Here is a 12,474-nt window from a genome sequence, read left to right on the forward strand (position 1 = left end):
GACACCCGACGGCTGGCGCTCGTCCCCCCCCCCCTTTCTTTTTGCCACGCTGCCCCGTTAAATTCAGGCGCGGGAGCCAGCGCTGTAGGGCTAAATTACTGTGACGGTCGTACCATAGCAACTGTACCTGTCTGCCAGCTGCGAGCCGGGAGGCTGTTGAAAAATAATCATCGTTTGGGAGGAGCGGGGGGCCGAGGAGCGGCGAAGGGAGGCCGCGAGACAATGCGATGCCGCTTCCACCGGCACGGCAAATCTGTGCCGACCGGGGAAGGGAAAGGCCCCCTTAACGTTAGCCTTTAAAGCAAATCTCTTTAAGGAACCAAATCTCTCGCACGACGTTAAACCGCGCAAAGTAGGATTAAATGCGGCAAAATTAAGAAACCAAACCTGGTTGCGGCACCTGTTTAAAAATGACTTAAGTGGAGGGCTATTAAAATTTTAAGACCTGCCGCTGTGCTGGTGATGGAGGATTTAAAAAATAATAATTACAGTTGTTTTTTTTCTTTTCTTTTTGCTTGGTTTTCAGAATTGGTTTCTTTCTGTTTAGCATGCAGCCTAATTGCGTAATTACACGATAGACTGGAGTAGAATTTAGTGCGTGTAATACCAGTTATAAAGAAGAGCCCTAATTATGTATATCTTCTCAGGTAAATAATACATCAGGGGCATGGAGTGGCCTAATTACTGTTCTGAAAACCTGCCTAATGACTAATTTACTTGGAATTTCAGAAAGCTTTTGATAAGGTCCCTCATAAGCAACTGTTAAGGAAAATAAATAGAGAAGGGGTAAAATGTTTTGCTACGTTTTTAAACAAGCCGTTTAAGCGATGGGAAACAGGCCCTGCCTTCTGGTCTGGCGTCGTGAGGAGGGGGAAGGTCCCGTGGCTGCGCGTTGGTCTGGAGCCAAAGCTGTCGTGTTTGTGATCCTGCTTTGCTGCGAGCTCCGAGGGAGGCCGATCCTGAGGGAGCCATCCGCAAAAAATGGGGCTTAATATTAGCAGGAATCTTGTGGGTTAATTCACAGGTCCTTGGGAGAAGCGTATCTGTGTCCATACAGTCTCTGGCACTGGCAGTATTCGTGATCCTGAGCAGCGGAAGATCTGGTCCAAAATCCGATAAATCTAAAAAAAGCTAAACTTTGCTTAGTTTTCCACATGTGAAAGAGATGGGGAGTGAGGGCAATCCAAAAGCTGGGCTCGCTTCTCCAGGGCCGGCTTCTAGGTGGATCTTGTGGGCTTCCAACATGTGCTGGAGCTGGGACCTTTCATCCGGGGCGCGTGGGGTCATGTCAGGGAGGCACGGCAGCGAAACGTCAACCAACACCACGGATAAATGAGTCGGCTGGTGGTACCCGGCGAGAGATGGGCGCTGAGCGGACAAGGAGGGGTAGGAGATGCAAAGACTTAGAGGTAGGAGAGAGGAGAGCCCCGTCGCAGCCTTTAGCTGGGATGGAGGAGCCCTGACCCAGCGGGATGATGGGGATGAAGGAGGAGAGATGGGCGAGGACTGCCCGGCGCAGGTGCTGCTAAGCCTGGGCAGGGGGTGCCGGGGGTCCTGAGCCGTGAGGCTGGGCCGGGGCAGATGTGCTGGGGCAGATGTGCCGGCTGGAGAGGGGAACCTGGGAGGGTGCAATAGGGACGGGGATGCGGGAGCCTTGCGGGCCTCCGCTCCCAGACCGCATCTCCCTGGCCACTGTGTCTACCAGGACGATATTTTTTTCGGTATGTATCTATGGCAAAGCATCACTTTATTCTGCCACAGGCACGGTGCCTGCCACTTCCCCAGATTCACAGGTTTAAAAAAAATTAATAAAACACGCACTTCGTTTGCAAGCTGCTCTGCCACACCTATCGCAACGGTCCCCCTCGCCCCTGGACCTCAGGCTCTCCTCCTTCGAGCACGGCTCTGCCCCGCTGCCTCTCGTACGGGCAGGTTTGGCAGCTTGGGCTGGCTCGCCACCACTGCCCCTTCCCTTCGCAACCCATTTGGCTTTTGGGTCTTTTCTGGGAGAAAGCATGGCTGTGTATTTCCAACTGGAGGAGCCAAATCAATGTGGGGGGAGCAGCGGGAGGGAATTAGCACCAAAGGGTCTTCTGCCGAGCAGCCGCGGCAGAGATAAAGCAAGAGGATCTTTGTGCCTAGCCGGCGACATGCTAATTGGCTTTCCTTCCTAGCAAACTTTGCAAATGATGCTCTTTAAGTCGTCGGCAAGATAAACAGTTGCTGTGGCAGGTGTGCCGAAAGCGCCGTCTGGATGTAATTAGACGTGTTTGCGAGAGAGCATCCCGGAGACGTCGAACGGTGCCGTTGGTGCGGGGCGCGTCCCGGGGGGCTCGTCCCGCTCCCCCCTCCCCTGCCGCGGGCAGGGATGCTTTCGGAAAGCGTTGGTTGCCTCCAGCCAGATTTGAGGGGACGCGAGGTGGGAATCAGGCTGGTGTAGATTTCTACAAGTCTGGTGGAAATAAAGCCTGAGAAAAGGGGAGAGGTGTTATTCGTGCTGCAGTGGCAGAAAGGTGGAAAATTCCTCTCTGTGACACATCAGAGGCTCTCCACGTGGGACAGGGAGGGGACGGCCACCCAGGCTGGACACCACGTGTCCCATCACCACAGCCCTCCAAGCAACGTGCTTCTCGTGCGCCTTTCTCTGGCCTCAATTCTCCCATCAAAGAGAAATCCCTAGGTGACTTCTCTTTCTTGCAAGGCCGGGTCACCCTTTTGCAGGACTTCTGCTGCTTTTGCCATGGGGCTTTTGCTTTCTTTCTCGTACCAAAGACGCTCATGTTGCACTTTTTTTTTTTTTTTTAAATCACGAGTCCCTCTGCTGCCTTCATGGATTGATCGAAGCATTGTATGTCTGCGTGAGGTTGGTAGACAGCAGCTGTGGCTTTGCAGGCGGTGAGCTGGAAAAACGGGTGAGGTGTAGCACGGCAAGGTCGTCTGTATGGGGGAGCGGAGGCTGCAAAGGAGCCTGGGGCTCCCGCTTCATTCCCCGGCATCGCAATGCCACCTGTATGGGGGGGCGGAGGCTGCAAAGGAGCCTGGGGTCCCCACTTCATTCCCCGGCATCGCAAGGTCGCCTGTTCGGGGGAGTGGAGGCTGAAAAGGAGCCTGGGGTCCCCACTTCATTCCCCGGCATCGCTGCTGAGCTCCTTAGCGGTAGCTCAAGGGCTGCAGCCTCTCTTGGTGCTTGCTCCTGCTCCATCAGGACCTGATGGTCATCGCCGATCCTGGAGAACCTCCTGGTTTGAAAATGCCATTCCTGGTTTTTGTAGGACTGCGTGAAACGGTGCTCCTATTTCAGAAATGTTGTTTTAGAGACCCCTGTCTCCTGGGGAGATTTGGAGTTTCTCTGAGACTTGGGAGTTTCTCCCCTTCACTTTACTGTGTTGTTTCGCTGCCCTGTCAAGCAGTTGGTTAAAGCTTCCAGGTGTTTTGGGGGGAGTAGGAAGCTGTGTACTGTCTGGGCTGAGATCGCAGCACCCTGGGAAGGCAGCTGCCTCTGGGGGGGCTGTGTGACCCTGTCCTGCCGTCACCCAAAAGTGCAGGCGAGGGACAAGTGGGAACGACCCGTATCCAGCTGAAAATCCAGGAGGTGTTTGAACACTCATGATCCCACGTGAGCTGAGGATACAGGCGTGAATAGCTTCGAAATCTTATCATGGGGAGGCTTTCCGCAACTCCGACCGCAAGCAGACAGGACTGTGCTTCGCTTGCGTGGTGTGGAAGAGGTACCTCATTGCATCCACGAGTGCAGCACGACCGGCAGCTCCTGCCTGGAAATGCTCAGCACCAGAAAGAACGATTCGTGGTGAAATGCTATGGTGGAGCCCAGACACGTGCCGGCGGTGCTCGGTTTCCCTCGGCACGGGTGGCCAAGAGGGGAGCCTGGCTTTGGACCCGCCACGGGTGGCTCTGGGCAGCGTGGCCAGGTCTCCCCCAGAAAACTGGCCTCAGGAAGGGGTCCGTGGCTTGGAAGCAGCTGAGCTCGAAGAAGGCAGGAATGCTTTTCCCGGCAGCAGGAGGCTGGCACCGAAGAACAGGAATCGCATAAAGTGAAACCCAATTTTGCTGCGGCAGCAGATCAAGAGGCCTCCAAACAAAGACGATGCTCCTGGGCAAAGAGGAGAGGAAGCTGGAAAAACTGATGATCCATGTAGTAAAGAACAAGGCGCCGACGTGGCTGTCCTCCTCCTCTGTACCGCTGGCTTTTCATAGGGGCTTTGAAGGTGATTTGATGATCCAGCAGGACCGGCCGGCGCAGGTGAGGAGCCGCTGTGGGAACGAAGGATCGGCTTCGCAGTGGGGCCAGGGCAGGCGAGGCTTTTCCCCATCGCTTCATCCCTGCAGCCGTGAGCTGGGGGTCCACCGGGGCACCGGGGCTGCGGCAGAGTCCCTCCACCCGTCGTCCCCTGCCCCGTGGCTCTGCTGGAGACGGAGGCAGTGGCAGCTTGCACTGGGTTCAGCGTGTCGGGAGGCTTCGCTCCTGCCTTGCCCTCCTGCGCGTTCATTTGCTAATTTTCAGAGGTTACCGAGGAGACGTTATTGATGATGATGATGATGATAACGGTAATAGGGGAGAGAGGTGGCAGATTAATTCCTGAACTCTCTAACAGGATTTAAGCTAACAAGAGAGGAGGGCTTTTTTCCTCCCTCTCTCCTTTCCCTTCCTCCTTTCACATATTTCCTGTGCTGGGGATAACAACACCAAGGAGTGTTAAATTGGCTCTGAATGTCCACCCCTGGCTGTCCACATTCTTGTAACGATTTCATTAGCTTGAATTATCCACGTTATTTTCTTGTAATGGGATTAGCCGTACTGGAGTCAGCTGAAGTCCTGGAGCGGGAGGCGGGAGGGACCTTCCGCTGCGTATTTCATTAACTCCCTCATGCAGGGGGTGGAACTGGCCACGGCTCAGCCCAGGGGCAAAACCATTTGCCAGGGTCCTGCGTTCCTAAAGGAGGAAGAAAGAAAAAGGACCATTATTTCCCCCCCGCCCCCCGATAATCAGCAAATCGGCGCAGAAGCAGAGACTGGCAGGGAGGTAATTTGTTGGGGGAGGGAAGGTCCTATATGGGGGCGAGGAGGGGGAGAAAAAAAAAAACAACAAAATTAAGACGATTGCAAAGCAATTGAGTGAATTCTGCTGGGCTGACGTATGGCTGCAGCCTGCTGCTGGGGAAGAGGTGCAGCAAGGGAAGGGTAGGACTTCTGTCTCTCTTGGACGCGTTGTCCCCTGCCCAGAGCCATTTCTGATGAGCAGTTACGCTGCCTGGCTCATTCGCTTGAGCTCCATCCTAGGGCTGCCAGCAGTCACGAGGGGGGATTTAGACAGCGTCAGGGCTCGGGGATGAGAAGGCAGCGAGAGGAGAGGAGGGGAGAGAGGAGCAGGTGGTGGCAGTAGATGGCAACCCACGAGAAGGCTGGCAGCCTTGCTGGAGGTTTTCACGACCAGCTTTCCAACGTGGTTATTGCTGGTTTGTTTTTCTTGAAGGGAGGTAAACCGGAGAGAAGGGTTTAGGACTATCCCCTGCAGTGGGACATCTGTACATGCCTGGAGAGACCTCAGGGTGATTTTTCTGTTTGTTTTCCAAGAAGGTCTGCTCTTCTGGCAGCAGGCAGCAGTTCGTCTTTCCCACCATCGCATGGATTCGCGGCATCGGTTGTGCTTTCCCCTACAGAGCTTGGCAACTAAAGAGTCCTTGATCAGCTCGTAGCTGAGGGCGCACCAAGATCGAGCATGATGAACACATCTTGGTGTTTGGGACTTGAAAATAATGATTAGGGCTGAACAGGTTTTGGCCTGTCCCAAGCAGCTTGCAGTTTAAGTGTTCCTATTTGAGACAGGGAACAGGATGAAATGGAAGGGACACTTCCCAGCTGGAATAATGTTCAGCCTCATCTGTAGGTACCCGTCCCATGAACGAGCGTGTGCGAACAGCCATCATGACTACCTGGGGCAGTGATGGGGCCAGACCTAGACATCAGGGACTGAGCAAGGTTGGGGAGAGACTTGGAAGCAGGGAGCAGAAATTCAAACAAAACCCGATGGGAAAAGAGGAGCTGGGAAAAGAGATGGAGGAGTCAGCGGCAGAAGATGGTGTCTGGTGATGCTGCGGTGGGTTTGGGGCCATGCTGGCAGCAGGGGAGCGGTGATGGGAAGGGAGGGAGCTGCAGGGTGGGAACTTGGGTGTCGTGCTGGCGGAGGAGGGAAGAGGACTTCTGGAGAGCACCCGTATCCCCGTCCTCCTCTGCCCTCCGTGTTGATGGCGGATGCGCAAGCACCTTCTAGTAAACAGGCAAAGCCAAGTGAGCAGTGTGTTGTCTACCGAGCTAGAGTGTGCTCTGTTTAATAGCAATATAATGTCCTATAATTAGCAGGCAAAGGACTTGCCTCCCAGCTGGCCTGTGCCAGAAGGATATAATTACAATCCCAAGGAGTGATGTTCCTCTGACCTGCAGCCAGCTTGCAGCATACGTCTTACAGCGTGGAGGAGAAATCTACTTCTCTTCCCTTTCTGTTCAGCCAGGGAAGCGAGCGGGTGGCTGCAGCACCACTGGAAGAGCTGCCAAAGCATCGGGAGAGTGGCTGGTACCCGGCAATGCCATGTAGAAGTGCTGGATCCCTCATGGGTGGAAGGGAGGGGATGTCCCTTCTGGCATCTCTGGGAACATCGTGTGTTTCTGCTGAGCTTGGGACCGGTGACGCGTCAAGGGAAAGGTGGTGGCTGTCTTTATTCCGCAGCCGTGTGGTTCGTTGCTCAGCCAGGACCAATACGGGCTTTTACTGGTCTCCCCTCTGCCTTTGTAAATCTGGATCAGCACGAAACAAAGGTTCTCGTTTAGGAAATATCTTAGTTGCAGCATTTGTTCGGGGCTGTCATCCCTTCCAGCCAGCAGCGTGAAAACATGCCAAGGCTGGGAGAGCGAGCGCAGGCGTGAGGACGGATTTTGCCAGCCCGGCTGGCGAGCTGCCTGCAGCACGTGGGGAGCGCGGGCAGAGGGAGGCCGGGAGAGCCGCGTCCTCCAGACCCACCCACGCTTCTGCCTGGGCTCTGCCCTCCCCTCTGGGCCCTGACCCCCACTCGGGATTTCAGAGGACTGCCCTTCGGACACCGTTCTTCTCGAACACGCAGGGAAGGAAACCGGGGCGACAGAGCAGCTGCGTGCACGGTGGGTCGCTGGGGGTTTGCAAACCTCCATGGCAAAGTTCTTGCTCTTCGGTTTTGCTGCCACCCACAAAACTGCCTATATTAATCGTGAGCAGCTCCATGGGGAAGCTGTGTACATAAGATGTTTCTTCTTGACGCAGACCTTGGCTGCACTCCTTACGGTTGAAATCGCAGCCCGGTATGGTGCCACCAAGAACCACGGGGGTGCTCTGCCAGAAATCCAGGCCAGGCACGTGGCGGGGCCAGGATTCACCAGAAAGGAGGTTACCGTCTTCTGCAAAGTTAAGCCAGGCTGACTGCAAATAAGTCAGTGTCTCAAGAAGGAAAGGGCTTTGCTCCCACAGCCGCCAAGTCCTTCAGCGCTGGTGCAGGGGCTCAGGAGCACGTGGAGAAGACGTGGATGCTGGTGGGTATGAATGCAGAAACCGCTCAGGTTTCATGCTCACGCTAACTCCGGGGACTTCCCTGTAAACCGTCGTGCCGGCGACGAGGAGCCTGGCACGGTGCTGCGCTCCGCAGCAGCAGTGGGGTTTGGTGCCAGCGCTTTCTGATCTCCATCCAGTTCGCCACGGAGAGAGGAGAGAGACGTCAGCTCCGAGAGGACCCCCCACCCCTGGGCCGTGTGCTGCATTTTCACACCGTTTGCGCCCGTTGGAGCCGTGTGCTGGAAGGAGAAGGAGGTGGCAGCGACACCGGGTCTGAGCTGCTGTGAGCCCCCCTGCCTCCACAGCCATCCCCACCCCTGGGAAGCAGTTGTTTTAAACCAGCTCGGTGGGATCTTACGGGCAAGCTGCGGTTTAGCAGCCTGTATAAAAGCTGCTTTCTTCCCTCCCGTGTAATTTTGCTCGCGTTTCGCCCGAGCGATGAGCTGCATCCCTTTTTCTTCCACCATCCCTGCTCCTGTGGCTTTGCCCGTGGCAGCCGTGGTGCGATCCGTGCGCAGCCATCCCAGAGCTGGAAGGCTGCAGCTTCGACGCAGCCGGTGTGGGAGCAAACACGGCGGCACCTGGCTTCCCTGGGTACCGGGAGCCTGGCACTGCGAGGGGTAATTGGGTTCCCTCCGCCTCTGCCACTCTTCCCCCAAATCTGGAAGAAATAATTGGAAAAGAGAGGTGTGAGTCTCTGCCTGGCGCTGGAGAGGAGAACATTAAAGGCCCGGGCTCTCCACTTCATTCGCAGCTCCCGGGATGGTAATTGCTATGTTGTGGTTTCTAATTAGCGGCGCAGTGGGGGGGAGGGTGTTTTACTCCGCAGCCCCAGCGAGGTCAGCCCTGTCTCCGCCGTGCCCCTCGGCTTTCCTTGCCCCCCCCCGCTTTGCCTGCTCCCCGTTGGGAGCCGTGCAGCAGCATCCTCCAATGGACCCGTCTCTTGGTGGGTACCGCTGTCCTGCCTCCCCCCAGCCCTCGCCCCAGGGAGGTGCCTGTGGCCAGCCCTGCTCCGGATCGGGTCCCCACTGCCTCCGCACGTCTCCCAGCATGGGTAGCTCGGGCTGCTCGGAGCTGGGGAGGAGGGAAGAGGCAGCTTCTCCCGTCTCTGCCCAGGCTGATGTGGGTCACCACAGCTTCCCCCTGGGACCCCGAGCCCCAGGGTCCGTAGCCATCCTGCTCCTGCTGGGCACCCCCTTGCCCATCCGTGCCCATCTTACGTGTTGCGTGTCGGTGTCAAAGGGAGACACGTGGTGTTTAGTGCACAGAGCAAGTGTTGTTTGAGACCTTTTAGCAAATACTCTGCTCATATTCCTTTAGCAGATCTTCTGCTCCCCCCAGGCAATGCCTATGATGTTTTCCACGGAGCGATGGGTTGTCCGATAAGCTCTCCCCTGCCCGTGCCACCCGCCGCCTGTCTTTCCTAGCTAGATGGTTATCTGCTTGGGCCAGAAGCTCTCTCGTTACCTCTCCCTTAACCCAGCTGCAGCATTCAAGATCTTACAGGGATGCTGCAAGGGAGAGGAGCCACCTGCAGAGCTCCCGGGGCCCCCGTCGCCCACACCCCCTTGCAGGAGGACCCTCCTGCTGCTGGAAACCCCACGGTGCTCCTGCTGCTCCCGGAGCCGAGCATCCCCGCCGGCCGAGGCTGCTCCCTCGCCTCCGCTCGGGTTTGTTTGTTTGTTTGCGTAGCGCCAGCTCGAAGGGGGCAGGAGGGAGAGAGGGAGGGAAAGCGCCGAGGAGGAGACGTGCGGATTCATTTTGAGGCTTCATAATGGTACATTTACACACCACGTTGCCTAAGGAAATTGGGTAGATGAATGCCTGGTCATGCTGCCAGTGCACCAGGTTAACTCCCAGGATTTAGCTTATATCATTTCACGAGAGCGTTTATGGCCTTTACTGTGTTTATTCCCAGGTGCTCTTTGGCACTGCTGCATCCCAGGCTCCTTTTGTGTATGCGCGCGTGTGTGTAGATCTTCAAATAAAATAACACATCTATTCAGACCCGGTCCACATTAAATATTTATTGCCTGCAGTTTGTGCATATGTGTTTGATAAATGGGCGTGAGGGGAGGGGAGGAGAAGGGGAAGCAGGAGCTCGGATGCAGAGAAAGCATCAGCTTTGTCCTGGAATTTCTCCGGGGGACGGCACAGGAGAGGGGTGTCCAGCGAGCGCTGCCTTTGGGTCTGTTTTCAGGCTTTTTGGACAAGGCCCAGGCTGGTGGGATGGCTGTGTGCTTTGGTCCTCAAGTGACAAGTTCCTTCTCCGGGGACAGGCACGCTGTGACGAGGTTTCAGCTGGGCTGTGGTGGAGCGCGGATGCTGCCAGCCCGACCCCACACCCTCCAGCTAAACGGGACCTCCCTTATCTCCCCGTTCCCGACTTTCCATCCCGTTGGCATTTGAAAACTTGTCTGAAGCACTGCTGGATCTGGGGGTTGTTGTGCAGGACTTGGATCTGCCAAATTCACCTGTTTCCCCTTATAAATTCAGCAAGCTTAAATAACACCAGTTTTTATTCTAGCTCATGAAGGAGGTTGGGTGGCTGGCTGCGGAATGGGAAATGCAGGTACCCAAGTGACTTGTTAAAGCGAGGATATCCAGTCTTAAAAATGATGGCCAGCATCCGCGGAGCAGAGAGATGACACCTTTGCGAACACAGTGCCTACAACAGGCTTTGGGGATGGAGGAGCTCTTCTGGAAAGAGAATAGGTCCCTGTGGGGCTATGCTCTGGCTCGTGCCCGTATGCTGTGCCTCTCTTCAAAGGTGCAAATAAATCTGTTTTGATGGTGGTCAGGAGCAGCCCTGCCTCCTGATAACCTGGAGATGCTCTGTGCCTGCCCTGAGCAGGGCATGGCACGCAGGCTGGGTCCTTGGTTTCTGCAGGTCTCCTAGAGGGAGAACGATAGCGGTTCTGTTAAAGAAGGTTTTTGCTTTGTTAAGGTTTGCGACTGGAAAGGATGAGCCTTGAAATCCAAGCTGAGTTTTTAGCTGTTACTAGGTGCTTTGGACATGGGGCTTACAGGGAAGCAGGGCGGGACACCACTCGCCCGAGTCCTCAGCACTGGCAAGCCTGCAGCGTGGGTCTGCCACTGGTAGTGCCGTGGTTTGTGATAAAATGATGGTTCTTCCCTTGATCTCACACCGTCTTTGCTTTTCTCTCTCTAATTCACAGCACCTTTGGAGAGCTGAAGACCGTCCGGCTGCCCAAAAAAATAGCAGGAACGGGATCCCACCGGGGCTTTGGGTTTGTGGATTTCCTCACCAAGCAGGATGCCAAGGTGAGCTGTAGTCCTCCCCCTCTCCCCCTCCCAGCCCGGTCTGGGAGCAGAAGGTGAGGAAGGGAGCCCGGAGGCTCTGTCCCACTGAGGCGGAGCCCAGATTTGGGGCAGGCTGGTACCATTCACCAGCAAAGCTGCACTGAGGCTAAAACCCCCACGTGAGCAACCGCGGAGGGTTACACGACAAAAACCGCACCCTAAGCGGTAACGGGCAGAGGTTCGCTGCAGCTGAGGCAATGGCTGAAAATTCTTGTAATGTAGGACAGGGGCTTATTTTTCAGGTTTGTCAGAAGCAAGGTGAGAAGGGATGGTTTTGACCCAATGTGACACGTCAGGAAACCTCAGTACCTGTCCCACCCCCACCGCCGCGTTGGTTTTAGGGGAGTTTTGGATATTGTGGCTGTTTACTGATTTGTAAACTGCACAAGGCCTGTTTCATCGGTTCCTCCGTGTGTTTTGAGACCCTTCTGTGAGCAGCCTTACCCTGGCGTTTTTCAGATAGCGTAACAGAAGAGCAGTAGTTGTGAATTGGTCAAAAGGATGGGCAAGCAGAGAGAAAGGACTGTGTCTGCTTTACCTTGCTGAACGCAAGAGCAAAGATCAAGCTCTGTAATCCGGTCATTGTCTTGATCCAAAGAGGGGACCTCGCTGTGCTGGGTTGGCCAAGGATGCTTTCTCAGAGTGGTCTGCGCTGGCTATTTGACAGCAATACGGAAAACGTCAGCAGCAGGCGGCTGTGCCTGGGAAACACCTTTCTGAGCACCGAGAACTGAGCTCCTGATGCCTGCAAGTTGAAAGCACGTTTTGCTTTAACCAAAAAATGCAAAACCCATCGTTCCAATACCTTGACATTTTTGCGATCCGTGTGCACTTTATGCTGCAAAATATTCCATGGCATTTTAAGCTGGGATAGATTGCCGTTCAAAATGTTCTGCTCTATTATTTTTTTTAAAGCTTTCCTATATGTTTAAGTTCCGTATTTGCAGAAGAAACAAGGGGATTGTAGCCTGTCTGACAGTATTCCGCTCTTACCCTTTGCCGGAGGTTCAGGAGGAGGCTGGAGCAGGCGTGGTCTCTCGTGCGCTGGGCAGAAGGGGGTCCTGGGCCCTGCTGTAAGCTGCTGCGTGGGCACTCCCAGGGCGGGTGCCATCCATGCTGCTGGCGATTTGCGTGGTATCTGGAACAGGAACGCTTGTGGGCAGAAGCCGAGGGATGTTATCGCTGAAGGGAAGGGACCACGTGGCTCCCCTGACTCCCTGAGAGTCCAAATTTCCAAGACTGTGAGCAGAGATGAAGGCGAGAGGAGGAGGGAGCAAGCGTAGCCTGTGTTTATGTTTTTAGACAGGATTCATTGATCTGGGATCACAAGGGACTATTAGATCATCCGTTCCAGTCTGACCTCCCGTATAACACAGTACATAGAGTTTCTTTGTTAGTCCTGTATTGATCCTAATTCAAACTTCCTTCTGCTCAGCATTCGTCCTCCCCTTGGGGTCCGCCTTGGGGTTCCTCTCCCTGCACGGCGAGCTGTGCCCGTGGCTCTGCTCAAACCCCGGCTCTGGGCAGCTTGGCTTTAACCTCTGCTTCCTCCGGA

The 12,474-nt window shown here is 55.2% G+C and overlaps 1 protein-coding gene across 4 annotated transcripts in view; it reads left to right on the plus strand.

The window, feature by feature from the left end:
- Window positions 1-12,474, plus strand: part of RBM19 (RNA binding motif protein 19) — a 79,506-nt gene that overhangs the window by 37,836 nt on the left and 29,196 nt on the right. For all 4 annotated transcript variants that reach the window (XM_082324834.1, XM_082324836.1, XM_082324835.1 and 1 more), the window contains one exon: window positions 10,775-10,880. In XM_082324834.1, the coding sequence (XP_082180960.1) occupies window positions 10,775-10,880 (106 nt within the window). The remainder of the gene's footprint in view (window positions 1-10,774; window positions 10,881-12,474) is intronic.

This window comes from Platalea leucorodia (genome assembly GCF_965183815.1).
Source record: "Platalea leucorodia genome assembly, chromosome: 12".
NCBI classification, from domain to species: Eukaryota; Metazoa; Chordata; class Aves; order Pelecaniformes; family Threskiornithidae; genus Platalea; species Platalea leucorodia.